The 26,837-nt window shown below is 39.0% G+C and overlaps 1 protein-coding gene and 1 non-coding gene across 9 annotated transcripts in view; one reads left to right on the top strand and one right to left on the bottom strand.

The window, feature by feature from the left end:
* FAM98B (family with sequence similarity 98 member B) overlaps positions 1-26,837 on the bottom strand; it is a 73,556-nt gene that overhangs the window by 22,352 nt on the left and 24,367 nt on the right. For 5 of the 8 annotated variants that reach the window (XM_055537332.1, XM_055537337.1, XM_055537339.1 and 2 more), the window contains 2 exons: positions 4,492-4,637; positions 3,234-3,368 (listed from right to left, as the gene is read on the bottom strand). In XM_055537332.1, coding sequence (XP_055393307.1) covers positions 3,234-3,368; positions 4,492-4,637 — 281 coding nt within the window. Of the gene's footprint in view, positions 1-3,233; positions 3,369-4,491; positions 4,638-12,856; positions 13,023-15,487; positions 15,588-26,837 lie in introns of all 8 variants that reach the window. The other 3 variants (XM_055537336.1, XM_055537334.1, XM_055537335.1) reach the window with 2 other exon arrangements.
* On the top strand, positions 22,159-22,265 carry LOC129622209 (U6 spliceosomal RNA). Its single transcript, XR_008699881.1, has one exon. It is a non-coding gene; the product is annotated as a U6 spliceosomal RNA (small nuclear RNA).

Raw genomic sequence — 26,837 nt, 5'->3', positions numbered from 1 at the left:
CAGCCCACCAGGCTCCTCCGTCCATGGGATTTTCCAGGCACGAGTACTGGAGTGGGGTGCCATTGAGCATATTAAAAAGCAGAGACATTACTTTGCCAACAAAGGTCCATCTAGTCAAGGCTATGGTTTATCCAATAGTTACGTATGGATGTGAAAGTTGGACAGTAAAGAAAGCTGAGCACCATAGAATTGATGCTTTTGAACTGTGGTATTGGAGAAGACTCTTGAGAGTCCCTTGGACTGCAAGGAGATCCAACCAGTCCATCTTAAAGGAGATCAGTCCTGGGTGTTCATTGGAAGGACTGATGTTGAAGCTGAAACTCTAATACTTTGGCCACGTGATGTGAAGAGCTGACTCATTTGAAAAGACCCTGATGCTGGGAAAGACCAAAAGGCGGGAGAAGGGGATGACAGAGGATGAGATGGTTGGATGGCATCACTGACTCGATGGACATGAGTTTGAGTAAACTCTGGGAGTTGGTGATGGACAGGGAGGCCTGGTGTACTGCAGTCCATGGGGTTGCAGAGTCGAACACGACTGAGCTACTGAACTGAACTGATCATGGTATCACTCGAAGATGTACTATTTCTATTTAACAACTATAAACAATGCAATAATGAACATTCTTTTCATATATCTTGGTACACTCAGTATGAACTAGTAGTCACTGAACTGCCAATTTAAAAAACAGGTGAATTTTACCTGTGTTACTGAAAATTTGCCTTTCCAAAAGATGGTCCCAATTATTCTCCCACCACACTTCAATACCTGTAAGTAGCATATGAGAATGCTTACTTACGACTTTTTTTTTCCTGGTATTTGCTAGCCTAGTAAATGAAAAATGTTTTCTTTTTTTTGCAACTCTAACTTTGTGCATCTTTAAATGTTTAGAAGCAATTTTTTTAAAAACTTTTTTCTATAGGATGCCATTTCATGCCTTATGTACTTTACATATTTTCCCAGTGAATTTTTATCTTTATAAAAGCTCTTCACATAGTAAGGAATTTCGCCCTTTTAGTGGTACACATAATGCCAACAATTCTAAGAACATGCCACTTATTAAAGCAGTATGTTTTAAAGGTATTAAAACTAAAAGATGAAACAGATGCTGGTAAGATTGCTAAAAGGTTATAATCTTTCTGGAACAAAATATGGCTATATAATTTTTTTTTAATGATCATAACCTTTGTCTAAGTAAAAGCAACCAAGAATATGAACAAAGTAATTAACTTAAAATATAAAAAATCCAAATACCTCTAAATTTGAAATCTATTAAATAAAAATGTCCATAGTATAGAAAGCTATGTAGCCAATTTAAATTATTTCTTCAAAAAATACTGATTGGAAAATAGATACATTAAATGAAAAAGAGGAAGAGCAAGAATTACACATGTAACAAATCTCAATCTTAAACGTGTGTACAAAGGAAAAAGAAGGAAAAGGAAATACACTGAAAAGTTATTCATGACTCTCTCTGGGGAGTGAAACAATAAATTATTTTTTTTACATATTTATCTACTTTGTAAGATTCCTATGATGAGAATGTAACTTCCCAACAAGTAACATGAAATTTACTATTCTAAGTATACAGTGGCATTAAGTACATTCACATAGCTGTATAACCATCACCACCATCCATCTCCAGAACTTTCTCATTTTCCTTAACTGAAACTCTGTAATCATTTACACTAATTCTCCCTACACTAATTCTCCATTTCACCCTACCTCTCAAGCATGTATTTTTATAAATCAGAAAAAAAAAAAACTATACCAACCTCTCTTATAGTTCCTCTATACTTTACTTGGATCAGAAACTTACAGTACTATTATTGCTGAGCTTCTTAGAAGCAAAGGCAAGAAGGGAAACATGATTTACATATTTCTCATTGACTAATATAAAGAGTACGCAAGTTCCTCATGGCCAGTGCTTCTTAGCTTCCTTTTGTCCCAGTACACTTATGGGTTATTGTGCCCTACCATTAATAATGGTTCATTAAATCAGTGACTCAGACTGAATGGGAGGAAGACAAGGAAAGAGTGTTAAACGGGGGCACATAATCGGAGAAGGCGATGGCACCCCACTTCAGTACTCTTGCCTGGAAAATCCCATGGACGGAGGAGCCTGGTAGGCTGCAGTCCATGGGGTCACTGGGAGTCGGACACGACTGAGCGACTTCACTTTCACTTTCCACTTTCATGCACTGGAGAAGGAAATGACAACCCACTCCAGTATTCTTGCCTGGAAAATCCCAGGGACGGGGGAGCCTGGTGGGCTGCCGTCTATGGGGTCGCACAGAGTCGGACACGACTGAAGTGACTTAGCAGCAGCAGCAGCAACAATGTTTATTCTCCCCAACGCACAAGATAATTCAACTGTTGAGATTTTGATCATCACCACTAAACATATAAACATGATTTATGCTCTAATGAAACTAACATCTTAACACTAGAGCATAAAGGAATAGATCATGTGCATCTTTTTATAAATGGTACAACCTAAAATAACAGAAATCTTCAATAATAGAAGATGTTAGAAAAATTCTTTCAAGAGATCACTGTTAGTAGACCTTTCAAAATAGCGTGAAATTAAACTAAATTCCCAAAAAATTTAAGGGACTCAATATAAACAAATGCATCTGTTATTTATAGTAATTGTTTAGATATAGGATAATCTGTACTCCAAATTCATCCCTGATGAAAAACAGGCCACATGCACTAGAATTCAAGTGGCACAAGGGCACAATTTTCTTTTAAACTGATATATCCCTAATGCTTAGAGCAGTTTCTAATACAATAAAAAGTGATCAATAAATTTTCTGAACTATCACTAAGTGCCTATCATCTAATAATTTGCTTAGCAGCCTAATTTCTGAGAGTTTTAACATTAAACAGGACTTTGGAGATCACCACTTTAGCCAACTAGTCATAAATGTCAAGGGATGAATTAGGTGAAGGAAAAACTGCTAAAGTACGAGTCATAAACACAGGGTAATCTATACTGGCCAAATAAATTATAAGTGTTATGGAAATCTTAGCGAGTACATCAGTAGAATTTACCCTACATTTATACAAATATCTGAGTCAGTTTCACATTTTAAGCCAAATATTAAAACCTTTCTAATACACAAAATGTCTAATGCTTCATTAATTATAGTTCATAAATCTTGACTTGAAAATAACACAAACCAGATCAAACACAGGCATTTAAACTGTTCAAAGAAATATAACTTACACAGTAGTTTCAAACAATCATCCTTCTTTTTTAAGCGATCTTTAATATCTCCAGATATGAGTACAGAATATGGACATGCCATTTCTTTTAAAAAGCCACTTATCTCAAGCTGGAAGCTTTCTAGATCATCTCTCCCTTTAAAAAAGAAGGGGCATAAAACATTTACTAAATATTTATCATATAGTCTGATACTATCAAATCTACTAGTTGATTTTAATTTTATATCAATTCTAAATTTTCCCTTCAACATTAAATCCTTAAATGTGTGACCAAAAATAACATTAGGTAAGCTTAGGTTAAAGTAACCAAAACATATTTCTACATATAGAAAGTGACACTTAAATTCAAGAACATAAGTATCTAATCATGAAATTATAAATCTTGTTATATTTAAATCTCTGATAAGTATCTTCCAAAGGGCTTTCCATAAAAGCAGATAAAATGGAAATATTTTATGTCAGTAACTGAAATATTATAGCATTATTATGGCTATAATTATTAATTGGCTTCAGAGCAAATGATCCATTTCTATTGTATTTCTATGGATTCAGATAATAAATGCAATCATCTAATTAAACCTCAGCACTTGTCCTTCTTTCATAATCGAATTATGTGGAAACTTGTGTCATCAGTTCTGAATGCAGCTTATTTTACTTTACTTCAGGTGAATTCTATTCGATTTGGCAAGGAAAAAAAAAAAACAATTTGAAAAGTAAGAATAGCATCAGAAGGGAATGCTACTTTTATCTTCTAGCAAATGCCCAACACATTTTTATTTTCTATCAAAGACCCACAAGAATTCCAGCTACCAACAGTAATGAATTAAACAAAACTTGTAAACTAGCAGAGGAATTTTTTATAAATGTATTCCTATGTGAATTCATGTCCTGAGTTATAGGTTTGGTAATATAACTTAAATTAGGGATTACATATACTTCACAGGAAAAAAAAAAAAACAAAAACCTTAATTCCAAAAAAGAAGTATTCAAAAGCTAAACTTTTTAATAACCAAATTCAATACTAAGTTCAAGACAGCAGATAAACAATAATTATTTATAATTTTGTATAAATTTAAGAAATAATTTTGGGTTAATCAATATGAAATTAAATTGAGAGATATTTAAATCACATACTGAAGTTCTTTGTATTAATGACTTTTCTTTGTACAGTGAGCACATTATAGATAAAACTGTAAATCATAACTTATCATATAATTTTACTAGTAAACAGAAAAACAAATAAAACTAAATGGCAATACCAGCTGAAGTGATACTTTCTTCCAAGTTGCACAGTGATTTTATTTGCGAGCTTAACCAAACACAGAGCTCTGAAAATTCAGGTGAAGACAGTCCACTCTCTGCTGCCTTTGTAAGCGCTTGCTCTTCTAACAGTGGTCCCTTATACCTAAAAAAGAAAATATAAAAGATTAAAACAATAAGCAAAACCCTAATACATGTAATACTTTTTAATCAAAGTCTGTTGCCTGTCTTTGTGAATAAAATATTCTTGGAACACAGACAATAAATGTATCCATGTATCCGACTGTTTCCCTATATTCTGGTTTGTTATAAAAATAGTTTGCTGGTTTCCCGCTCTACATAATTAACATTTGATTTTTTTGTTTTAAAGTTTTTTAGTAAAATTATCAACCTATTTTAAGATAAATATTACATATAACAAAGTCAAACAGAATAATAACTATATTAGTTACAGGAACAAGAAAAAAGTAACAGTTAAATAAACTGTGGAAAATTCTGAAAGAGAAGGGAATACCAGACCACCTGATCTGCCTCTTGAGAAATTTGTATGCAGGTCAGGAAGCAACAGTTAGAACTGGACATGGAACAACAGACTGGTTCCAAATGGGAAAAGGAGTACGTCAAGGCTGTATATTGTCACCCTGTTTATTTAACTTACATGCAGAGTACATCATGAGAAACATTGGACTGGAAGAAACACAAGCTGGAATCAAGATTGCCGGGAGAAATATCAATAACCTCAGATATGCAGATGACAGCACCCTTATGGCAGAAAGTGAAGAGGAACTCAAAAGCCTCTTGATGAAGGTGCAAGTGGAGAGTGAAAAAGTTGGCTTAAAACTCAACATTCAGAAAACGAAGATCATGGCATCCGGTCCCATCACTTCATGGGAAATAGATGGGGAAACAGTGGAAACAGTGTCAGACTTTATTTTTCTGGGCTCCAAAATCACTGCAGATGGTGACTGCAGCCATGAAATTAAAAGATGCTTCCTCCTTGGAAGGAAAGTTATGACCAACCTAGATAGCATATTCAAAAGCAGAGACACTACTTTGCCAACAAAGGTTCGTCTAGTCAAGGCTATGGTTTTTCCTGTGGTCATGTATGGATGTGAGAGTTGGACTGTGAAGAAGACTGAGCGCCGAAGAATTGATGCTTTTGAACTGTGGTGTTGGAGAAGACTCTTGAGAGTCCCTTGGACTGCAAGGAGATCCAACCAGTCCATTCTGAAGGAGATCAGCCCTGGGATTTCTTTGGAAGGAATGATGCTAAAGCTGAAACTCCAGTACTTTGGCCACCTCATGCGAAGAGTTGACTCATTGGAAAAGACTCTGATGCTGGGAGGGATTGGGGGCAGGAGGAGAAGGGGACGACAGAGGATGAGATGGCTGGATGGCATCACTGACTCGATGGACGTGAGTCTGAGTGAACTCCGGGAGTTGGTGATGGACAGGGAGGCCTGGCGTGCTGCGATTCATGGGGTCGCAAAGAGTTGGACACGACAGAGTGACTGATCTGATCTGAACAGTTAAAGGGGAATGGATGCAAATTTTAAATTTAAAAACTTAAAGCCAAAGAGGACATATGAGATTATTTTACTCTTAACCATTTCTTTTATAAGTTTATACTTTTAAACATTGCTACAAAGTGTATTTGAATAGAACCTTAAATTTTCAAAGCACTTTTACATATTATCTTCATTGAATTTGGTATCAGTTTTCTTTCATTGTTCTTAGTGTACCTGAGCTTTTTTTCCCCCCCGTTACAAACTTATAAGTTTTAGCACATTTGCTGAGTTTTAGCTCACTGCAGTTATTTTTCATTTGATAATCAAATTGTCCTATCTCTGATTAGTGGGAGCCCATTCATGTTAGTCAATGAGTTCTCTGACTAGTTCCCAGAATTCTTTGAATATTTTTCTTGCTCTCGATGACAATATGTTCTTGCCTTTTACCTGCAACTGGCCATTTCTCCAAGAAGCCCTGATTCTCTTCAATGGTATTTACTTAAGAGTACATAATCTGGCAGTAAAGGTTAGTCACAGCAACTGTGCCTTTTTAAGAGAAATTACATCAGGAGTTCACACTGCTCTTTTCAATTCAGATTTAGAATTATAGGGTTTTTACCTATTTTGCTTTACATTTTAATCTATTTTTCTCTTACAATGAAAATTCTGGTTTCTTATGACATTTATAGAATCTTAGTATGGCAACCCACTCCAGCATTGTTGCCTGAAAAATGCTATGGACAAAGGAGCTGGTGGACTACAGTTCATGAGGGTCGCAAAGAGTCGGACACAACTCAGAGACTAAACAACAACAAATATAAAAATAAATATAAATTACATAGTTTCAGAGTAAAAAAAACAGCATTATTACTAATAAAATTACTGAAAACAATTTATATTTTTATTTCTAGAAACCATTCCAGTTCAGTTGCTCAGTCGTGTCTGACTCTTTGCGACCCCATGAACCAGAGCACTCCAGGCCTCCCTGTCCATCACCAACTCCCAGAGTTTACTCAAACTCATGTCCATCGAGTCTGTGATGCCATCCAGCCATCTCCTCCTCTCTCGTCCCCTTCTCCTCCTGCCCTCAATCTTTCCCAGCATCAAGGTCTTTTCAAATGAGTCAGCTCTTAGCATCAGGTGGCCAAAGTATTGGAGTTTTAGCCTCAACATCAGTCCTTCCAATGAACACCCAGGACTGATTTCCTTTAGGATGGACTGGTTGGATCTCCTTGCAGCCCAAGGGACTCTCAAGAGTCTTCTCCAACACCACAGTTCACAAGCATCAATTCTTCAGTGTATAGAAAAACAATTTCTTTCCATGTGATTAAATACTACACAATATATTGACGGATTTTTTTCATTTTGCTTTTTTTAAAGAGATTTGTCTTTTTACGTTTTGATTTCATTCTAGGTTTGCTTTATCATTATGTAAAACATTTATATGGCTTCAATGTCAAAAACTACACATAGTGCGTTCAGACAAATCTAGCTTATAAACTTAATGCTCTTCCCTCTGCTCTGTTTCCTCTCTTCCTCACAGGAAATCACATGTACTAATTTGGGGGTGTCAAACCATGTTTTAGAATATACATATACATGCACACATGCACACACCACACACACGTTGAGTGCTTAGTCACTCAGTTGCATCTGACTCTTTGCTACCCCATGGGCTGTAGCCCACCAGGCTCTTCTGTCAATGGGATTTCCAGATACGAATACTGGAGAAGGTGACCATTTCCTTCTCCAGGGATCTTCCTGACTCAGGGATCAAACCCACATCTCCTGAGGCTCCTGCATTGGCAGGCGGATTCTTTACCACTGCGCTACCTGGTGAGTCCACACATGCATGCGCACACACAAATATGTATTTGTTTAGATAAAAGGCAGCCTACTATCTACTGTTTTATTCCTTTTTTTAACATATATACATGTACACACATATCTATATATATAAGAAATCAGAAATATTATTCAATCATATTTATGGTTGTATAGTACTCCACTGTCTGGATGTACCATATTTTATTTGCTATCCCCCTGTTTTTTTGTAGTGCTCTATTATCAAAAATCAGGCAAATAAAAAAAATTGGGCAAATTTTTGTCACTGTGTATCTGGGATAGATTCCTAGAGGTGCAATTGTTGGACCAAAGGGTAAATGCATATGTAACTTTGCTGGATACTATAAAGTTTTCCTATACAAGGATTATACAATTAAAATACAAGAATATCCATTATCCATAACTCACCAAAGCTGCCAAACATTTGGATTGTTGACCATATGGTTTTCTCAATATAGTTTTAATTTACATTTCTCTTATGGCAAGACTATACCCTTTTCATACGTTTAAAGGCCATTTGCATTTCTTTTTCTCTAAATTCTCTGGTCATATCTTAGGAAGGGTTTTTTCAAGTCCCCATTTTGCAGATAAGAAATTAGGGCTTATTGAAGTTAGGATACCTGCCTTATGCAGCAGGCTAGAGGAATATTACAATCATCCACTCTTTACAGTAATGCTTTTAAGTTAATATTATCTTAATTCTGGCTTCCCAGGTGGCGCTAGTGGTAAAGAACCGGCCTGCCAAGGAAGCAGACATAAGAGACGTGGGTTCACTCCCTGGGTCAGAAAGATCTTCTAGAGAAGGAAATGGCAACCCACTTCAATATTCTTGCCTGTAGGATCCCCATGGACAGAGAAGCCTGGCGGGCTACAATCCATGGGATCACAAAGTCAGACACAACTGAGCAACTAACACTGTACTACAAAAGGTAATATCAGAAGATAAACAAGTGATGACATCGTTTTAAAACCAGATTTGACCCAAAATGCTCCATGTGAACTCGAACTTCTGTCCACACTAATAGGGAAACAAAGTAAATAACCTGGCCAGGCAACACAGTCAGCTAGCACTAGACCACCTCTCTGTTCCTCTGACCAAGACCGGTTCCCTGGGTGTTACCTTTCTACCATGACTTACAGAGCCTCTCATTCAGATTTCACAGTAAACATCTTGTTTCTCCCTACTTGCTTTCATTTCTGCAATAAAGCAACAATCATGAGCTCTCAAAAAAAATTAACTAATTTATATTATTGGTGATGTTACTTTTACTGACATGCCAATTATAAAATTCAACAAAAATTTACTAAATCACCCAAAATACTAAATCTTAAATACACAATCCTTAACGCCTCAGCTCATTAAGACAGGCAAAAGTAAAAAAGAAAAATAAATGCATTTAACATGAATAGTTAATAGCAATCATAATCGTAATAGCAACACTTACTTAATCTTTAATCTTAGGCCAGTGCTACATGCTGTATGTATATTAACTCATTTAATTATAATAATATCCTATAAGAGACATATTATCATGCCCAGTTTGTTCTATCAATTGTTCAATTAGACAAGTGCCACTCTAATTCCAAACACTGGAGACAACTCCCCTACGCCTAGACTCCCCCAGGGCCATACACAGTGGAACCATAGTTGCTGATCTGACACTACTTAAAGCTGGGTGAACCAAATTCAGTCCAGTAGGGCCACTGGCAGATCTTCAAAAGGACAGAGTCAAGGTCTAAATTACTTTCTTTTTTCTATTTTCATAAGCCAACATATAAAATACGAGACCCCTTTTTCCCCCCGTCATTTACTCACCCTACTGGCTTGTCTCTGATTCAGCTCTCCACTTCTTACTATTTTCCAAACTCTTCTTCTATGTTCCATCCATAAAGAACAACTCTCCTATTCTGTCCATGTCTTCTCAGAAAGATTTATAACCACTACTCCGAGCTTTGGGTATTTCTCTCATAAGTGCCCAAACATCAAACAGTGGGGTTTTTGTTCTCCTTGCTTCCCAATACAGCATCCATATCACTCACTGCTCCCTATCATCTTTTTTAAATTGAAAAGTTGTTTTACAATGTTGTGTTAGTTTGAGATGTACAACAAAGTGATTCAGCTGTATGTACAAACGTATCTTTCTATTCAGACTCTTTTCCCATATAGATTTTTTATAAAATATTGAGTATAGTTCCCTGTGCCATACAGCAGGTCCCTGTTTAGTTTATAGATATAATTCCTAATTTATCCCTACCCTCAACATCTTTCCCCTTTGGCAACCATACGTTTGTTTTCTATATCCTGTGGGTCTATTTCTGTTTTGAATGTAAGTTCATTTTTGTATCATTTATATGATTGCATTTACAAGCAATACTGTATGATATTTATCATTGACTGGCTTATTTCACTTAATTTCTAGGTCCATCCATGTTGTGTAAATGGCATTATTTCACTCTTTTATGGCTGAGTAATATCCCACTGTATAAATACACCACATCTTTATCCCTTTCCTCTGTCGATGGACATTTAGGTTGCTTCCCTCTCATGGCTATTATAAATAATGCTGCAATGAACACTGCGATTCATATATCTTTTCAAATTATGGTTTTCTCCAGATGTGTGCCCAGGAGTGGGAATGCAGGATCATATGGAAGTTCTATTTTTTGTTTTAAGGAACCTTCATACTGTTCTCCATAATGGCTTTAACAATTTACATCCCCACCAACAGTGTATGAGGGTTCCCTTTTCTCCACATCCTCCCCAGCATTTATTACTTGTAGACTTTTTGAAGATGGCCATTCTGACCAGTGTGAGGTGACACTTCATTGTAGCTTTTACATTTCTCCAATAATTAACAACATTGAGCATTTTTTCATGTACTTTTTGGTCATGTGTATGTCTTCTCTGGAGAAATGTCTACTTAGATCTTCTGCCTGTTTTCTGATCGACTCCATTTTCTCATATCTCCTGCTCTCTCCAGGCTCAGGCCCATCAGACGTGCCACCCTCTTCTCTCACGGTTTTCACTGATCAATCTCTTGGACACCCGTCAACATTCCCTGTGCTCAGTTTCCTCTCCATTCCTATTGTTTTTCAGTGATACTGAGTTTCTTCAAAATCCATATGTATACCCTTTCCAATACCCTGAGTTCTCAGCCTCTTTTCCAACCTTTGCCACTACACATAAGTAAGCCACACCATCACTTGGAACTAAATCACATCCAAAATCACTAATCTGAACAAGTCACTCCCTGACCACAGCCTACTTATTCTACCTTCCAACTTGCTCTTTTGACCACACTTGATACCATCTCTACCTCTGTTTCTATGGTTCCTCTGTATTCTCTGTATTTACTAGCTCCTGGCTGTCTTCACTTTCTTCCTTGTCCAACTGAGATTCCAAAGTGTATCATTTTATTTTATTGCTCAATAAATACTTATCAATGAATCATCAATATCATCATCTCCTTCAGCTCTAATATCTAATCCAATTAATCACTAAGACCAGTACTGTGTACAGGCGTGCAGACTCTTTGAGACCCCATGGATTGTAGCCTGTCTGGCTCCTCTGTCCATGAAACTTTCCAGGCAAGAATACTGGAATGGGTTGCCATTTCCTACTTTTTCCCGACCCAGGGATCAAACCTGTGTTTACAGCATTCAGGCAGATTCTTTACCACGGTGCCACCTGGGGAGCCCAAGACCAGTAATGTACTTCTTTCTATATCTACTGCCACTAAATAACCATCACTTCTTGACTAGACTACTAAAAAATTCTCCAATCTATTCTCTACCATGCTGACAGAACTTTTTAAACTAGACATCTAAACACTCCCCTTTTTAAGTTTATTAATCATGTTGCACTTCTGTTATGACAAAGAACAAAATCCACAACATGGCCTAAAAGGTGCTGCAAGCCCTGTTCCTCACCTAAATCTCATCAATCCAGTCTTCAACACTGGTCCTTGCTCTCTGCCCTCCAGCTGGATCAGCCTACTTCAAGTTCCCTTTTTTGACTCTCAACTGCCTGGCCCTATGCCTACCTCTGTGCACTCTGTGCTTTGAACCTTTCTTCATTCATTCACCCATTCATCCACCCACTATTTATTGTACCAGACCTGACTGTAAGATGGTCTGAGGAACAAAACAGGTAAAGCACCTGTTCTCCTGGAGCTGATTTTTGTGTATTAGCGGGTGGAGAGGGTGGATGTTCAAGAGACAATAACAAATGTGCAGGACAAGATAATCTGGAATAGGGATAAAGGCTGTGAAGAAAAACAGATTATGGCCGAGGAAGCATCTATCCTGCACGCATTTATTGCCATGCCTTTAAGTATTAACATCATTCCAGGAGCTTTCACAGCACTCACCACTCTGAACTGCAAACACCAGTAGACTACACACTCCACGACTAGTTAAGCTACTAGGAGTTTCAGAAAACTCTTTTTCCTTGGCCTAGCACGTAAAATACACATTAGTGAATACAGGTTAACATCAAATTAATATGTTGTTAATGAATGGAAGAAACGGTTGGATGGATGGATTCACACTGAATTAAAACTCCTCTGGTCAAGGAAGCAGGAGTGATTTGCCCCGGGGCCCTAATTAAGCCACAATTAAGTTGTATGAAGTAGGAGACAACAGCTGCACTCTAGACTTCCAGAGCCTCTCAAAAATACCCCCCGCGGGGCAGCAACACTTTCTCCCAAAGGGATGCTGCCAGCCAGGCCCCTCCGCGCTTTCGCCGTGGGTCCCCGTTGCTGAGTTTCAAAACAAGGAGTTCGGGAAAGGGGGCCACGCGCCCTAGCTTTTCAGGCCTGCTCCACCCCCCAAACGGATTTCTCTCCCGCCTCCCTCTTAACTCCGTCGGCGCCGGAGGCAGCGAGGCAGGGAAGGAGGCCTGCACCGAGCCGCAGGAGCCCATCGGGAGGCCCACATGGGGGAGACTGCGGCGTCCACGGGGAGAGACAGCTTACGTTTTCCGGGGAAAGGCGATCCCAGGACTACTCACCCCAGCGCCTCTAGTGTGTCCAGCACGTCCCCCTCCATCGTAGGTTCGGGACCCGGATCCGGCCCTCTCATGGTCCTTCGGCCCGAGGCTGTTCCACACTCTAAGGAGCCCGCCGGAAACCGGTGCCGCGGTCCCAAGGTTCCGGCCGGATCTCAACCTGAACTGCCTAGGAAGGGTATACAAACGTTCCTGACCTGCAGATAGTTGGCTGTTCTGCCTAAAACGACTTTATATACATGTACTATAATAGCTTTTTAAAATGATATCAACAACAAATAGTAGTAATAAAAAGGCTTGAGTTGTGTCTTATCGAACATCGTTATTCTACCCAAGTTGTTTTTGACGGATCAGATTCCTGCCCTCTTTTTATAACAAAAATCCTGAAATAAAATATTACCTTGAGCTAAAATTGTACGGAATATCATGTGCCTACACAAATAATTTTTAAGTCAAATACACAATAAAGCTCCAACTTTAAAGAAGAAATAAAGAGAAGGAGATGTATAACAAAATGTTGTTTCATTATGTAACATAGATCAAAGAAATGATCAGATGCTTGCATCTATCTGTAGAATCCTCTTCAACAAATGCAGACTATGTGTTGCACAGCTGAAAAAATATAGGTGAGTGTGAGACTTCCCTGGTGGTCCAGTGACTAAGACTCCCTGCCCTTAACACAGGGAGCCCAGGTTCAATCCCTGGTCAGGGAACTAGAGCCCATAGGTCACAACTAAAAAACAAACAGTATTCCCTCTGTATACTATTTATGGAGAATTCAGTGTCTATCTCAAGGATACAAAAATATTTTAAGGCTCATAAGAGAGAGTCAGCATAGAGCATAAAATCATTAACAGCTATATATAAATATATATATTTATATATATATAGCTATATATAAATATATAAATATCCAAATAAACACACAACAATTTATCCTTTTAAAGGACTGTCCCAAGCCTTACAGAATGGTATAACATCCTTGGCCCTAGTCCACTGAAGTCAGTTATGATCTCACCTACCTAATCATTGTTACTAATAAAGAGCTTGGCAATAAATTTGTAAAACCCAGAGAGAAGTTTACCCATAAATTTGAATAACTTTCAATAATGACTCTTCCTCTGTGACAACCTGAAGGGGTAGGATGGGGTGGAAGGTGGGAGGAAGGCTCAATAGGGAGGGGATATATGTAGACCTATGGTTGATCCATGTTGATGTATGGCAGAAACCAACACAGTATTATAATTACCCTTCAATTAAAAATATATTTTAAAAAATAATGACTCCTCTACCATATACCCAGGTTTAAGTATAAAATTATTTGCAGGTTAGTGGTTAAGAATCTGCCTTCCAATGCAGGGGAAGCAGTTTGATCCCTGGTCAGGAACTAAGATCCCACATGCCACCCAGTAACTAAGTCCACACAACTATTGAGCCTCAGCACCTAGAGAGAAACCTTGGGCCACAACCAAGACCACCATGCATGCTCAGTAGCGTCTGACTCTTTGCAACCCTATGGACTGTAGCCCACCAGGCTCCTCTGTCCATGGAATTTTCCAGGCAAGAATACTGGAGTGGGCTGCCATTTCCTTCTGCAGGTGATCTTCCTGACCCAAGAATCGAACTTACACCTCCTGCATTGCAGGAGGATTCTTTACTGCTGAGCCACTAGGGAAGTCAATAGAGACCAGATGCAGTCATAAATAAATACTTTTTTTAATAAAAGACTGAAATCATAAAAAGTATGTTCTCTTACATTAGAATTAAACAGTGAATCAATAAAAAAGAAAATTTTAAAAAATCCCCATTTAATGCTCAGAATTTAAGCAATGCACTACTTCTGAATAATCAGATTAAACTAGGAATTAAACTAGAAAAAAATGGATATGAGAAAATATTTTTGAACTGAATAACCATAAAAATACCATGTGAAGGATGCAGATAGACCCATACTTAAAATATGTAACATTAAATGCACATATTAGAAGATTTTTCTATTTCAAAAGATTGAAAATTAATTATCTAAGCATCAATTGCAAGAAGGTGAAAAGCAAAACAATTATATTTAAAGAAACAGAAGAGAGAGAAAATACAATAAAGAAATGAAGATAAATTTGAGTCTTTTTGCAGACTAAAGGTATTGATAAACCTTTAGCCAAGCTGATCAGGAAAAAATAAATAAATACAAAAGAAGAAGCAAACAACCATTATTAGGAATGAAAAAGAGGACACAGGTACTTCATCATCAGATATGAGACAGTTAAAGGATGTTATGAATAATTTCATGCCAATAAATTTGAAAATTTAAAGTTGATAAATTCCTTGAGAAACACTATTTAACAAAAATGATACAAGGGAATTTTTTTAAATGAATAGTTTATATCTGTTAAAGAATGACAAATTAAAAACCACCAACAAAAAATGCTCCAAGCCCAAAGCATTTTCCTGATTTTTCCAAATACTTTAAAAAGAAATAACACCAATCTTATATAAATTTTTCCAGAGACTAGAAAAACATGGAGTATTTTGCAATGCTTTTTATGAGGACAACATTATCTTTAAAAAAATCAATACAAACATTATTAAAAAGAATTTATAGAGCAGTTCCTCTCATGAAAAGATGGCTGCACTTACACAGCCACTTGAGTGCGACAAAGCCACCGCTGGAGTTCAGGCCTCTTCAATACACGGGGCTGGGCCAATGGGATATCCAAGTCATGGCCTCTACCTCATGCTATCAACACAAAAATCAAGAAACGATCGATTTTAAGGAATGGAAGAGCATTTTATTCAAGCCAAGCAGAGGACCATAGCCTGGGAGACACAGATGCAAGAAGCACTTGAATTGTGTTCACACCTGACTACCACAAAAAAGGGGGAGGCTTATATAGGCAAAGACCACAAAGTTATAGAAGTTGTCAGGAAGTAGGATTGGAGTCGGCAAGAAGAATGCTTGTTAAGCAAGGTTAGCTGGTATCCAAAATAGCTGCACAGTTTCAGGGGAAGATTTTGAGACCAGAAGGTTGCAGCTGGCAGCTGCTGGCAGATACTGCTTTGACAATGGCTGGTGGTATCCTTCACTGTGACACAGATCAGAAAATTCAAGTTCTCAGTGATGCAGGAACATGTCTGAAAACACATCCACAATGGCCATCAAGCTCCATTTTGGATGACAAAACCCCAGTTACTCCGTTTAATTTTTAATTGATCTTAAATATGTTATCATTGAATTCTTTCCTTTGGAAAGCACTGATGATCCATTTTATTCTTCTTAGGTCCTTTCATTGCCAAAATAGCTAATAACCTGCTCCAGATTCATTGAGTTCCTCAGGGCTGGGATGGATTTGGCCCAGGAAATTTGCATTGCAAGGAGGAGGGACAAGAAGAGTACATTCCAGGCTGGGGTCCCCTTTGAGCACACAGATCTCAGGGATATGGTCTCAAGCAGGTTATGTTTTGATTACCAAAGTTAGATGATCCCTTGGGGATGTAATTGAAACCACACACCTCATTTTGGGACTTGAACACAGTCACACTTCAGATGACTTGAACCCACAATCTCTCAGCTGAAATCACACACCTGGTCTCAGGACTTAATAAAGCTCAGGGTTTTTGTGTTACAACACAGAAGGAATTCTGTGAGAGCCAAAGTTCTAGACAAAGAGTAGACTTATTAATACAGGACACTTGTGAAGGATACCAGTGGGCAGGCAAGGCTGCTCTAAGTGGGAAAGCAGGCATATTTAGAGAGATACACATTCCATAGACAGAGCGAAGTCTCTTTCAAAAAGTGAGAGCAGCCCTAGGAGACACCACACTCTGTATATAGAGTGTGGGCTACCTCAGAAAGCAAGGAGCCCCAAGGTGTGGAGGGTGGTTAGTTTTTGTTTTTATGGGGTGAGTAATTACATAGGCTGATAAGAGGGAGGATTATTCCAACTATTTGAAGGAAGGGGTGGAAATTTCCAGGAATTTGGCCATCACTCACCTCTTGGTCTTTTACGGTCAGCCTCAGAACTGTCATGGTGCCTGTGGTGTGTCATTTAGCTAACATATTACAGTGAGTGTATGATGAGGCTCAAGGTCTACAGAAGGCGATTCTTCTGCCATCTTGGACCTAATTGGTTCTAACCAGTTTTTGTCATATTCTCAATAGTTGTGTCATTCTCTTAATGGTTTTGCCTTACCCTGTTCCCTTGTCTCGTTCCCTCTTCAGAGATTTTACTCCCATAATTGTATGGGAAACAGAGAGGTGACAGACGGTGTCTCCTATAGCTGCTTCAAGGCTAAGCAGGGGCATCAACCCTGCCTATCAGGGTGTAAAAACCTCTGGATACCTGCTCTACAGGCCCCAGGAGCAGAACAGCTCCTTGTGTTAAGTCCGTATGGGCTGGAATCCTTGCATAAACATCCTTTTTATGTGGAACTATTGTAACTGCTTCTATAGTCTTCCTATGAATTGTTTTGAAGATGAAGCACTTTTGCAATAGCATCAGGATACAATATAACTGTCCATAAATTACAAGGCTTAAAAGGCATGGTTAAACATCTGGTTACAAAATAATCAATAAAGAAACTTAGTTACAGTAACCAAAATTACAACTGATTACATTTACCAGAGTTTGGGCTTGGGAAAGTAATTTAAAGATATAATATTTGTTTATATAGGCTTCTCGGCCTGAATTTTCTATCTCTGGAGATAGGAGTGTCCTTCTACTTCCAGATGTGGGGCATACCTTTCATGTGGCAGATTTATTTCCTGCTTTCAGGGAGACAGAAAGGAGGATGAGAGTGGCCCTCCTGCATTGGCTGTTTGTTAAGTAATTTTAATTCAAAATAATCAATATGCCATTGAGGCATATTTTGGGGTAGCCTACTTATGGGCTTCCCTTGTGGCTCAGCTGTTAAAGAATCCACCTACAATGTGGGAGAGACCTGGATTTGATCCCTGGGTTGGGAAGATCCCCTGGAGAAGGGAAAGGCTACCCACTCCAGTATTCTGCCCTGGAGAATTCCATGGACAATCTATGGGGTCACAAAGAGCTGGACACAACTCTCACATGCTAGTAAAGTGATGCTTAAAATTCTCCAAGCCAGGCTTCAACAATACATGAACCATGAACTTCCAGATGTTCAAGCTGGTTTTAGAAGAGGGAGAGGAACCAGAGATCAAATTGCCAACATTTGCTGGATGATCACAAAGGCAAGAGAGTTCCAGAAAAACATCTACTTCTGCTTTATTGACTATGCCAAAGCCTTTGACTGTGTGGATCACAATAAACTGTGGAAAATTCTGAAAGAGATGGGAATACCAGACCACCTGACCTGCCTCTTGAGAAACCTGTATGCAGGTCAGGAAGCAACAGTTAGAACTGGACATGGAACAACAGACTGGTTCCAAATAGGAAAAGGGGTACATCAAGGCTGTATATTGTCACCCTGCTTATTTAACTTATATGCAGAGTACATCATGAGAAACGCCGGGCTGGAAGAAGCACAAGCTGGAATCAAGATTGCCAGGGGAAATATCAATAACCTCAGATATGCAGATGACACCACCCTTATGGCAGAAAGTGAAGAAGAACTAAAGAGCCTCTTGATGAAAGTGAAAAAGGAGAGTGAAAAAGTTGGCTTAAAGCTCAACACTCAGAAAACGAAGATCATGGCATCCGGTCCCATCACTTCATGGCAAATGGATGGGAAACAGTGGCTGACTTTCTTTTTGGGGGCTCCAAAATCACTACAGATGGTTATTGCAGCCATGAAATTAAAAGACGCTTACTCCTTGGAAAGAAAGTTATGACCAACCTGGACAGCATATTAAAAAGCAGAGACATTACTTTGCCAACAAAAGTCCATCTAGTCAAGGCTATGATTTTTCCAGTGGTCATGTATGGATGTGCGAGTTGGACTATAAAGAAAGCTGAGTGCAGAAGAATTCATGCTTTTGAACTGAGGTGTTGGAGAAGACTCTTGAGAGTCCCTTGGAGTGCAAGGAGATCCAACCAGTCCATCCTAAAGGAAATCAGCCCTGGATGTTCATTGGAAGGACTGATGAAGCTGAAACTCCAATACTTCGGCCACCTGATGAGAAGAGCTGACTCTTTGGAAAAGACCCTGATGCTGGGACAGATTGAGGGCAGGAGGAGAAGGCGACAACAGAAGATGAGATGGTTGGATGGCATCACTGACTCGATGGACATGGGTTTGGGTGGACTCTGGGAGTTGGTGATGGACAGGGAGGCCTGGCGTTCTGCGGTTCATGGGGTCACAAAGAGTCAGACACAACTGAGCAACTGAACTGAACTGAGCGACTTTCACTTTCACTTAGGTCTACAATAGCACCATCTTCTAAAACATTTCTAAATGTTTCACGTATTAAAAGCTGAGCTGGTAACTGTGAAGAAACAATGGTTTAGAAGAGCCCTCCATTTGTCTGAACCAGCTTTTAGTTCTGAGAATAGGTCAGTTTAGTTAAATAGTTACCTCTCATTTTCTAGAGGAGGAAATGGCAGCACACTCCCACACTGCAGTATTCTTGCCTGGAAAATCTCACTGACAGGGGAGCCTGGTGGTCCAGAGAGTTGTAAAAAAGTCTGACATGACTGAACGACTAAGGACTACATCTCACTGTAGGAGGTGAGGAATAACTGGGCTCCCAAAACTAGGCCCATGGTGCAAACAGTCAGGTATTTAATAAGAGGCACTTTCCTGGAAATAAAAGAAAAACAAAGGTTCATAATTGGAGCAACTTATAAACCAGTTTCTGGGTCCAAGAGACAGTCAATTAAGATTTCTAGATGTCAGAGTAAAAGCTTCCTCTGCAGTTTGAAATGCCTCTAATGATGTCATCAGGTGTTCAAGTAAACTTTCTGAAGTGGCTCATGAGGACTGTTTAAATACGAGCTGTGGCAAGTTCTATGAAGTTTATATCAAGTCATTTAGCTTCAGGAAAATGGCTTAGTTTGAGAGTTCTGAATTCTGGAGAAATCAGGGAGAAAAAGAAAAATGTTTCAATTCTGCTTACAAGTAAAACAATTTACTAAATTGTTTTAAGTCTTAAAAAAATTTTCCTTGTGTCTGGGAAACAAATGATTAAAAATCAGTAATATTTTAGACCAAATCATAAAAATTTATAACCATATTTATCAATTCATTCAATCTCATGTAATTAATTCTTCTGCTTGAGTGCAGTTTTTTTATTAGTTCCACTGGCCTTGTCTGATGATTGAAGGTGATAGGAACAGTTATAATTTCAAGAAGTTAGCAAGATTTTTGTTAAAGCTTTCATGATTTGCCTGGTGAAGTGGAAGCTATGATCACTGGATATTATGAAAGGTATACCAAGTAGAAAATACATTTTTTTAAAAGTTTCTTTGGCATCAACATATATGTACCTAATATGGGAGAATGCAAACTTATAAAATAAATATTAAATACACAAAGGGAGAAACTGATTGGAATATAGCAGGAGACTTTAACACACCACTGGATAGATCTTCTAGAAAGAAAATCAATATGGCAACACAGATCCTAAATGATACAATAGAACAGTTTGATTTAGTTGACATTTTCAGGATATTACACCCCCTCCCCTCAAAAAAAAAACCCATAATACACATTCTTTCAAGTGTACATGGAATATTCCCTAGGATTGACCCCATGCTGCTGTTGCTAAGTCACTTCAGTCATGTTTGACTCTGTGTGACCCCATAGATGGCAGCCCACCAGGCTTCCCCGTCCCTGGGATTCTCCAGGCAAGAACACTGGAGTGGGTTGCCATTTCCTTCTCCAATGCATGAAAGTGACAAGTGAAAAGGAAATTGCTCAGTCGTGTCCGACTGTTAGCGACCCCATGGACTGCAGCCTACCAGGCTCCTCCATCCATGGGATTTTCCAGGCACGAGTACTGGAGTGGGGTGCTACTGACCCCATACTAGGGCACAAAACTAACCTCAAAAAATGTAAGAGGATAGAAATTATTTCAAACATTTTCTCTGGCCACAAAGGCATGAAACTAGGAATCAATCACAGGAAAAGAAATGAGAAAAAAAAACCAATTACATAGATCCTAAAAAAATGCTACTAAGAGACCAATGGGTCAACAAGAACATCAAAAAGAAATTTAAAAATACCTTGAGACAAATGACAATGAAAACACAACCATAGAAAATCTATGGGATGTATCAAAAGAAGTTCTTAGAATTAAAGCTTAGAAGTTCACAGTAATATAGGCCTTCCTCAGAAAGTAAGAAAAAATAAAAAAACATACAACCTAAAAGAATTAGAAAAAAGAAGAACAAACAAAACTAAAGTGAGAAAAAGGAAATAAAAATTAATAAAGATCAGGGAGGAGACAAAGAAACAAATTAAAAAACAATAGAAAACAAAAATCAATAAAACTAAGAGCTGGCTCTTTGAAAGGGTAAGCAAAATTGACAAACCTCTGGCCAGGCTCAGCAAGAAGGAAACACAACTCAAATAAATAAAATAAAATATGAAAAAGGATAAATCTCAACTGACAATATGCCAAAACATGCCAACAGATTTGATAAAATAGAAGAAATAGACAACTTTCTAAAAACATACAAACCACCAAAATTAAATCAAGATGAAATAGATAATTTGAATAGACCAATAAATAAAAGTGAAATGTATGACTTAAAAGAAAAACTCCCTACAAACAGAAGTCCGGAACCAGATAGCTCCATGGTGAATTTTACCCAACATACAAAGAGGAACCTATACTGATCCTTCTCAAACTCTTCCAAAAGATTAGAGAAGAGGGAATACTCCCAAAGACATTCTATGAAGCCACCAACACCCTGATACCAAAACCAGACAAAGATATTGCCAAATAAAAAAATTATAGGCCTATATCTTTGATGAATATAGATGCAAAAACTCTGAACAAAATATTAGTAAACCAAATCCAACAACACATAAAAAAAATCATACACCATGACCAAGTAAGATTCATCCCAAGTTCACGAGGACGGCTCAACATAGGCAAATCAGTCAATGTAACACACCACAGCAGCGAAACTCGAAAACACATGATCATCTTAGAAGATGCAGAAAAAGCATTCGACAAAATTCAACATCCATTCATGATAAAGACTCTTACCAAAGTGGGTATAGAAGGAACATATCTCAACATATGAAAGCCATTTATGACAAACCCACATCCAATGTAATATTCAATGCTAAAAGCCTTCCCACTAAAATCTGGGACAAAGGATGCACACTATTACCACTTCTATTCAAAACAGTAAGGCAATCAGACATAAAAAAGAAATAAAATGGTGCTTGCTTCAGCAGCACATATACTAAAATTGGAACAATACAGAGAAGATTAGCATGGCCCCTGTGTGAGGATGACATGCAAATTCATGAAGCGTTCCATATTTTTTAAAAAGGAACACATTTGAGTCAGCTCTGATGAGGTGGATGAACTTAGAACCTATTATACAGAGTGAAGTGAGTCAGAAAAAGAAAGATAAATATCATATTCTAATGCACATATACGGAATCTAGAAAAATGGTTCTCAAGAATGTATTTACAGGGCAGCAATGGAAAAACAGACAGAGAATAGACTTATGGCTATGGGGAGAGGGGAGGAGAGGATGAGATGTATGGAGAGAGAAACATGGAAACTTACATTACCATATGTAAAATAGATAGCCTTCGGGAATTTGCTGTATGTCTCAACTTCCCTGGTGGCTCAGATGGTAAAGTGTCTGCCTACAATAGGGGAGACCTGGGTTCGATCCCTGGGTCTGGAAGATCCTCTGGAGAAGAAAATGGCAACCCACTCCAGTACCCTTGCCTGGAAAATCCCATGAACAGAGGAGTGTGGTAGACTACAGTCCATGGGGGCTCAAAGAGTTGGACACAACTGAGCGACTTCGCTTTGACTCACTTTCCCTTTCAGGAAACTCAAATAGGTGCTCTGTCTCAACCTAGAGGGGTGGGATAGGGAGGGAGATTCAAAAGAGAGAGGATATATGTATACCTGTGGCTGATTCATGTTGAGGTCTGACAGAAAACAACAAAATTCTATAAAGCAATTATCCTTCAATAAAAAAATAAATTAAAAAAAGAAATAAAATGTATCCAAATTGGAAGAGAAGAAGTAAAACTGTCACTATAGGTAGATGACATGATACTATATATAGAAAATCATAAGGACTCCACATACAAACTATTAGATCTAATAAATTAATTCAGCAACATTCAGAAATTGGTTGCATTTCTTTATACCAACTAAAGAAATATTAGAAAGGGAATGTCAACAAATAGCCCCTTTTAAAATGGCACCTTTACCTACTGCTGCTACCAACCTCTCTGCCCCAGCAAATGCAGACAAAAATCTCTGGAGATGTCATTGCTGCCAAAATCTTGGCTCTCTATGTACAGAAATACAGTGACAGAGTTATGAAGGAGAAGGAAAGAGTGGCTTTATTTCTTTGCCAGGAAAAGGAAGAACAAAGTAGGCTAGCAACTCAAGAACTGTGCAACCCCCACTTCCAATCCCTGGAATAGAGAGAGGCTATATAGTCAGGCATTTTATACGGGTCATGAGGATCTTATGGCAAGTATACTGGGGTGGTTTGACATTCCCTCCTCCAGAGGATCAGGTTTTGTCAGAACTCTCTGCTATGACCCGTTTGTCTTGGGTGGCCCTGCACGGCATGGCTCATAGCTTCATTGAGTTATGCAAGCCCCTTCGCCACAACAAGGCATCAATGCAATGGACATGAACTTGGCAAACTCCCAAGAGATGGTGAGGGACAGGGAGGCCTGGTGTGCTGAGGCCCTTCGGGTTGCAAAGAGTCCAACTGAACAACAACAGTTAACATATAGTTAGGCAGGGGTATGTGATAAGGATCAAGGAAGTAACAGTCTTGCATTCTTCTTTCTTCTGCAAAATTTCAATAGGGTGGGTGGGTTTGCTAACAAGATTAGGGTGTGTGTAGGGTTTTAGGTTTTGGAGAAGGAAATGGCAACCCATTCCAGTACTCTTGCCTGGAAAATCCCATGGACAGAGGAGCCTGGTAGGCTACAGTCCATGGGGTTGCAAAGAGTCGGACACAACTGAGTGACTTCACTTCACTAGGGTTTTAGGTGGTGGGGGTCTCTGAGTTTCTCTGATCCCTTTAATCTTGCCTCTGGCAGTTTTGTGGCTACTCCTCCCTTGATTAGCAACTGTTTGAATCGAATTCAAAGAAGGTCTTGGAGGCTGGAGTCTTGCCTATAAGAAATGGGGGACAAAAAGGCCTCCATGTCCAGGAGGCCCACCGGGCCTTGCTCCACATCATTATCAGGTCATTGTCATTGCTGCTGTACAAACCACACTTCAGTTTTCTCTTTTAAAATTAAGTGTCACCTTGGACTTCCCTGGTGGTCCAGTGGTTAAGAATCTACCTGCCAATGCAGGGGACATGGGTTTGACCTCTGGTCCAGGAAGATCCCACATGTCACAGGGCAACAAAGCCACAACTACTGAGCCCATGTTCTAAAGTCCTCGAGTAGCAACTATGGAGCCCACACACCACAACTACTGAAGCCTGGGAACCCTCGAGCCCATGCTCCACAACAAGAGAAGGCACTGCAATGACAGGCCCGTGCACAGAAAGCCCACGCGCAGCCATGAGGACCAGACACAGCCATAAGCAAAAATAAAGTCACAAGCAAGCAAACAAGAAGACCCCTAGGGTTAAACCTGACCAAAGCAGTGAAAAATATATGCTGAGAACTATAAAACGTTAAAAAAGGAAATTAAAGAGGATTCAAAGAAATGGAAAGATATCTCATGCCCTTGGATTGGAATAATTCATATTGTTAAAATGGCAATGCTACGCAAAGCAATCAACAGATTTAATGCAATCCCTATTGATTATCCATAACGTTTTTCACAGAACTAGAACAAATAATCCGAAATTTTACATGGAACCCTAAAAGATCCAGAATTGCCCAAGCAATGCTGAGGGAAAAAACATAACTCTCCCAAATTTCAGACAATAGAGTATGGTAATAGCATGAAGACAAAAAGCCCAGAAATAACCCCACACATCTACAAATAAGTTAATCTTTGACAAAGGAGGCAAGAATATAAAATGGGAAAAAGGCTCTTCAGCAAGAGGAAAGCTGGATAGCTGCATGTAATTGATGAGGTTAGAACATACCCTCACACCATACATAAAAATAAACTCAAAACCGCTTAAAGACTTAAACATAAGACATGACACCATAAAAGTTTAGAAGAGAGGATAGGCAAAATATTCTCTAAGATAAATCGTACCAATGGTTTCTTAGGTCAGTCTCCCAAGGCTGGAATAAAAAATAAATAAATAAACTAATTAGACCTAATCAAATTTACAAGCTTTTGCACAGCAAAGGAAACCATAAACAAAACAAAAAGACAGTCTACAGGAGAAAATATTTTTCATACAACGACAAAAAAAAAAACAGCCTAATCAAAAAGTGGGCAGAAGACCAATAGACATTTCTCCAAAGAAGACGTACAGATGGTCAAGAGGCACATGAAAAGATGCTCAACATCATTATTTAAAATTGCAAATCAAAACTACAATGAGGACCACTTCATGACAGTCAGAATGCCCATCATTAAAAGCTTAACAGATAACAAATGCTGGAGAGAGTGTGGCGAAAAGGGAACCCTCCTACACTGTGGATAGCAATGTAAATAGGTGCAGCCACTACAGAGGCTCCTCAGAAAACTAAAATGGAGCTACCAAACAATCAGATCAGATCAGACACTCAGTCGTGTCTGACTCTTTGCAACCCCATGAATCGCAGCACACCAGGCCTCCCTGTCCATCACCAACTCTCGGAGTTCACTCAGACTCACGTCCATCGAGTCAGTGATGCCATCCAGCCATCTCATCCTCTGTCGTCCCCTGCTCCTCTTGCCCCCAATCTCTCCCAGCATCAGAGTCTTTTCCAATGAGTCAACTCTTCCCATGAGGTGGCCAAAGTACTGGAGTTTCAGCTTTAGCATCATTCCTTCCAAAGAAATCCCAGGGCTGATCTCCTTCAGAATGGACTGGTTGGATCTCCTTGCAGTCCAAGGGACTCTCAAGAGTCTTCTCCAACACCACAGTTCAAAAGCATCAATTCTTCGGCGCTCAGCCTTCTTCACAGTCCAACTCTCACATCCATACATGACCACAGGAAAAACCATAGCCTTGACTAGACGGACCTTTGTTGACAAAGTAATGTCTCTGCTTTTTAATATGCTGTCTAGGTTGGTCATAACTTTCCTTCCAAGGAATAAGCGTCTTTTAATTTCATGGCTGCAGTCATCATGGGTGTAGAGGAGCTATCCCACGTTGAAGGTCAGGAAGGGCGGTGGTGAGGAGATACCCCTCATCCAAGGTAAGGAGCAATGGCTGCACTTTGCTGGAGCAGCCGTGAAGAGATACCCCATGCCCAAGGTAAGAGAAACCCAAGTAAGACGATAGGTATTGCAAGAGGGCATCAGAGGGCAAACACACTGAAACCATACTCACAGAAAACTAGTCAATGTAATCACACTAGGACCACAGCCTTGTCTAACTCAATGAAACTAAGCCATGCCCGTGGGGCAACCCAAGATGGTGGGTCATGGTGGAGAGATCTGACAGAATGTGGTCCACTGGAGAAGGGAATGGCAAACCACTTCAGTATTCTTGCCTTGAGAACCCCATGAACAGTATGAAAAGGCAAAATGATAGGATACTGAAAGAGAAACTCCCCAGGTCAGTAGGTGCCCAATATGCTACTGGAGATCAGTAGAGAAATAACTCCAGAAAAAATGAAGGGATGGAGCCAAAACAAAAAGAATACCCAGCTGTGGATATGACTGGTGATAGAAGCAAGGTCCGATGCTATAAAGAGCAATATTGCATAGGAACCTGGAATGTCAGGTCCATGAATCAAGGCAAATTGGAGCTACCATACAATCCAGCAATCCCACTC

This window comes from Bubalus kerabau, chromosome 10 (assembly GCF_029407905.1).
Source record: "Bubalus kerabau isolate K-KA32 ecotype Philippines breed swamp buffalo chromosome 10, PCC_UOA_SB_1v2, whole genome shotgun sequence".
In the NCBI taxonomy this organism is placed as follows: domain Eukaryota; kingdom Metazoa; phylum Chordata; class Mammalia; order Artiodactyla; family Bovidae; genus Bubalus; species Bubalus kerabau.
Note: the sequence above shows the minus strand (reverse complement) of the source record. Positions and strands in the feature narration are given on the sequence as shown.